Source organism: Mesoplodon bidens (assembly GCF_964165515.1).
Source record: "Mesoplodon bidens genome assembly, chromosome: X".
NCBI classification, from domain to species: domain Eukaryota; kingdom Metazoa; phylum Chordata; class Mammalia; order Artiodactyla; family Ziphiidae; genus Mesoplodon; species Mesoplodon bidens.
Window position 1 is genome coordinate 44,032,111 of NC_138163.1, and position 4,602 is coordinate 44,036,712.

At 38.1% G+C, this 4,602-nt stretch overlaps 1 protein-coding gene across 1 annotated transcript; it reads right to left on the reverse strand.

Moving 5' to 3' along the window:
* Window positions 1-3,327: 3,327 nt before the first annotated feature.
* SERTM2 (serine rich and transmembrane domain containing 2) lies at window positions 3,328-3,597 on the reverse strand (the record flags this gene model as incomplete). Its single annotated transcript, XM_081222014.1, has 1 exon — window positions 3,328-3,597. The coding sequence occupies one exon, from the start codon at window positions 3,595-3,597 to the stop codon at window positions 3,328-3,330; it is 270 nt and encodes an 89-aa protein (XP_081078140.1).
* Window positions 3,598-4,602: the final 1,005 nt, after the last annotated feature.

Sequence of the window (4,602 nt, forward strand, 5' to 3'; positions counted from 1 at the left end):
CACAATATGAATCTATTTCAAGTATTAATGATTTTAAACAAAAGAAACCCAATTTTCTCTTCCACACAATTTTGTTTTAAAAAAAAGTGCTTCTTTTGTACAAATGCAGGTGAATAAGACGTATTACTAAACATAACCACTTAATTGCATTAAATGGACCCTTTTACCTACTTAGTAAGCATGGTGGGGTCTGCAGCCATCAAACTCAGTTAGGAGCCCAAAGCTTCAGATTTGGCATAGATGGAAATGTTAGGCTGAATGAACCTGTCTTTACTTGATTTACCTCAAGATTTCTTGCCTAGTACATAATACATAATACAAAAGCCTTTTACAATAAACCTTGTTTTATACAACCCATGATTCTGAAATGTATGCAAAGTACACTTTTGGATATTGAGTTATTTTAAACACATTAGGAGAGTTTACTGTTTAAAGAATTCATGTGGTGAGTCCTTTTATTTGGTTGAATTATATGAAATTGCTGATATTTCAGCATTTTTATTTATGGAAAGGGAAATTTCATGTGATTCAGTATAATAAAAAGTGAAGACTCATTCTTTCACCTTAAAACAAAGTACATCTACATATAAATAACCTACCTGTTTATATACATTTAGGTTAACATGCAATATTTTGGAGAGTGGGGGTGAGGGAAGGAATTGCCAAGTCAGCATTTTGGATAGATGGATAAATTCAAATTATGCCCATTGATTGCTCTAGCTGCCTCTTTGCACGGTAATATATGTTAATTAATACATTGGAGGATATAATAAAATTTAATATAAATGGAAAAGTTTTCTTTACAGTTGGTTTGCTATGATGAAAACATTCAGTTTATTTTCCCAAAGATTAAATACCATGTGAGTCACCATAGTGACACATCTGCTTACATACATCTCCATTTATGTTATCATTGGAAATCGTCAGGGGTTATGCTGCTATTTTAGTGCAATCCGTGCTGTGTACTTTGGTTAATGCTCGGTGAAGATTTGGATCCCATGGGGTAGTTGTGATGAAAGAGGGTGGTTGTTTTCCAGGTGAGTAACCTAATCATAAATTGGGAATCTTCATCCAAGTCAGAGATTAAGGAGAAGTTTTAAACTCCTGAAATCTGTGTTGGAGAGGTCAGGTGGGCAGGGAATAGATTTGCAGTCTCTTCATCAGATTCAGCAACAAGGCATTGGGTATCTTGCTATTCACTGCTGTTGAAAATGTAATCAGTTCCTTCATTTATCCAGTCACTGACTTCTTAACTGTAAAGTACATTCAAATACTGTGAGCATAAAAGGCAGAGTGTGGAGTGAGGAGAGATGTGTATCCTTAAGAAGTTCTGGGGTATATTGGCAGCCTTTGATGAAGTGAGTGTATGGCTGCCAAGAACTAACATTTTAAAAGGTACGTGGAGTCTGGGTGTTGAATAAAGACAACTTAAACCACCAAATGCAATAATATGAATCACTTTGCATTTTGGAAATTATAATACCAAAAGGGGAAGTGCATGCCCTATCGAGTCTTAGCCTACCTGCTCATCTCTTCTGAATGGTGCAGAATGCAACTGCCATCTCTTACAGTGCGCTATTGTTAACAGGTGTGCCAGAGTCAGCCTTGCTGCTAAGTTAAGCTCTGCATGTGGGGATTTCACACTTTGCAGCCCCTTGGAGAGGGAGTATTGGCAAATGACTGTGTATAAAAGTAGAAAGCACTTGGGAATTTCACCACCATGCTAGATTTAGATCAGAGTAAAGGGGCCAATTTAAATTGGTAACAAACTAGAGAGAGCTGCATGTCTGGTAGAGGTGCCATTAACCTAACAACCATTCCACTTCTTTCTCACTGCCGCTGCAATTCCCGAGGGAGCACCTGGTTGAAATTTGATGACCACCTTTTAGGTGCAAGAGAGAACTGATTTTTTCTAAGCAGGTAGAATTGCACATGGGTGTTTTAGTTCTTTGGTGGCAAGAGTATGACCAGCCTTCTAATTTCTAATTTGTAAACAGTACTCATTTCCTTTGGTTCCCTTTTGGAACGTTAATTATTAAAAAATCAAATTCTTTTTCCACTACTGGCATACTAGGGCTACTTATGAGAATGGAATTTTTCAAAATATATTTCTCTTATAGGTAATAAGTGAAACATTTCATCTTTTGGCAGGGATCAGGAAGGGAGGAACATTTTCTGGGAAAGAAATGTTACATTTGAGGACACTGATCTCAATAAAGATTTGTTGGAGGGTGTTGTTTAGTCCTTTCCTCCTTTGTCTCTGTTTTTCTTACACTCAAATCTAAAAGGAGTCTAGTGATGACTAAATAGCCCTCAGATCATTTTTTCAGAGAGAAAAACCTGGTACCTAGAGGCTTGAGTGTTTTGCCCAAAGCCACAATCATTCAACGACAGAATACCAAGATTATTTCATTTCTGCTTTAAAGTACAGTTGAGTCTTCTTTGCCGAGGCCATCTTTAAACAAAGCTTATATTTGAGTGCAACTCAATCCTGGAGCATGATGGGGAAGGAGAAAAAGGCAAAGAAGCTGCACGTATAATATAAGGTTCATTATCATAAGCACATTTTGACTTAATTTTCCCTTGGTCTGGGGGGAGCTCATTGTTCCAGATTTTTGTAATACATCGGCCATTATCTGAGTTTTTTAAAGTCCAGTAATAGTAATAACACAGATATAAAATGCACATTTTCCCTCTCTAGATGAGTTTGTTGACTAGAAACTTCTTTTTGTAAACTTGCTCTTTAAATTGAAACAGTTTCTTTTAAGAACTCTTCTTTCATTTGGGACAAACCCGATGGCCACAGATGATAAAATCATTGCTCCTTTGGGAAAGGGTTCGTGGTCCCTTCCATTAACCTCCAACATGATTTAACGTCATGTAAGCAGAGGTGATTCTTTAGGGTCCAACTGCTAAATTAAAGCTTGTTCCTTTCTTGGGATACCCTCTTTGAACAATTAGCCCTTTCAAAGGCAAATTTCCCTTGTTCTTGGAGCTTCCAAGGTCATGTGTTTTTTACAACAGCTGCATGTGAATTTCTGCAGTCTGAGGTTTGCTCAAGGCCCAGGCTCTCTTTGGTTACCATGGAAACCTGCCCTCCCAACCAGCTGCCATTTCCTATATTCCTGGCAAGGAATGAGTCAAACCTCTTAGATATCCCACAAGCAGAGTCAAGATAAAGAATAATATAGAGAAAACATGAACAACTTGTTAAGTGAACAACTTGTTGATTTCCTACGTGGGAAGCTACATGCAACAAAGTCAGCTTTCCTGGACATCAACATACAAGGGTTCACTGAGATCCATTAAAGCTCACTTTCTTCCTGACTAAGGAGTGGGGATTCGACTCTGCATCTCTACGTCTGTAAATTGAGGAACACTTTCTGTGCTCTCGGTGATGGGTGAGATGACATGTTTGAGCCGAAGGAGCATTGTGAAGAGCAGGATGAGGAGAATGGCCAGGAGGCTCAGGAATAAGCCCACATACATATACAGGTTGGAATACTTCTCTGAAGTAGTGTCAACCTCTGTTGCCAGGGTGGGGAAATGGGCCCGCCCAGTGAGATTCCCATGGTACTTGAAATGCACCTCCGTCATCACTTAAGACTTGAGTTGGTACCTATTTCTATTTGATTTCTATTGCCCTTGAGGCATTCCACAGTCACTTAGGCTGTCTCTGAATATGCTGGAGGTGTTCTAACAATCTCATACACAAAGCAATCACAACCAGAGCCAAGTCAGTAGTGCACAAGCATCCCCCTCCCAAATAGTTTTTTATCAGAACTTCTTAATCATTTTTTTAAAAATATAAATAAAATATTTTACTTTCCACAGTCCTACTCACATACTGATTAAAATAAATATGGTGAAACTGCTTTATAATACTGGTATGGAGACCAGAATGTCTGAGTACTAAATCGGACTTTTCCTGTCTTTTGGTAGAGGGAGAAAGAGCTCTATTTTATCTACAGCTCATCTAAATGTGTGCATTAATTATGTGAGTTTAATTGGATTCTTCGGTGGGGAGACTTTCTAAAAGCTTTTGTATATTTCAGGCTCAGCATATCTGAGTTTTTAGGCTTCTAGTCTTTCTGAATGCCCCATAGGGATGGCACTTGTAAGGTTTCTTTCCAGCTGCCACAGCTTGAGGGTTGGAAGTCTAGAGGATGTGACTTTTCTACAGTTCTGTTGACATCCCTCACTGTAGGCTGGAGGGAAAGTGTTGTCAGACCTGGTAATTCTCAGATGGAGGAGGTCTCAGAGGTGCAGACAGCAGTAGATCTAGGCTCAGAAGATTTGACTCTTAAAATTCTTCAACAGATTTATTTTCCTGAAAATCAAAAACAACAATAAAAGGTTCGGGTATCTAAGAAAAACAGATGGCAATTTCTTTTGAAATAAAAATTAACTGATATGTTGCAAAATGTTTTGCTATGGGAAAATTAGTTTTAAAATGATACGCTGAGTTTTTATCATTTTGAATGCTTTTTTGTCTAAGTGGTAAATACCTATTACAAGGTTAAAGAAAAATTCAGATCAGAGAACAGCAGCTAATAACTAGGCTAGGTTAAGACAGTGTTTCCCAGACTAACTGGTCATAAA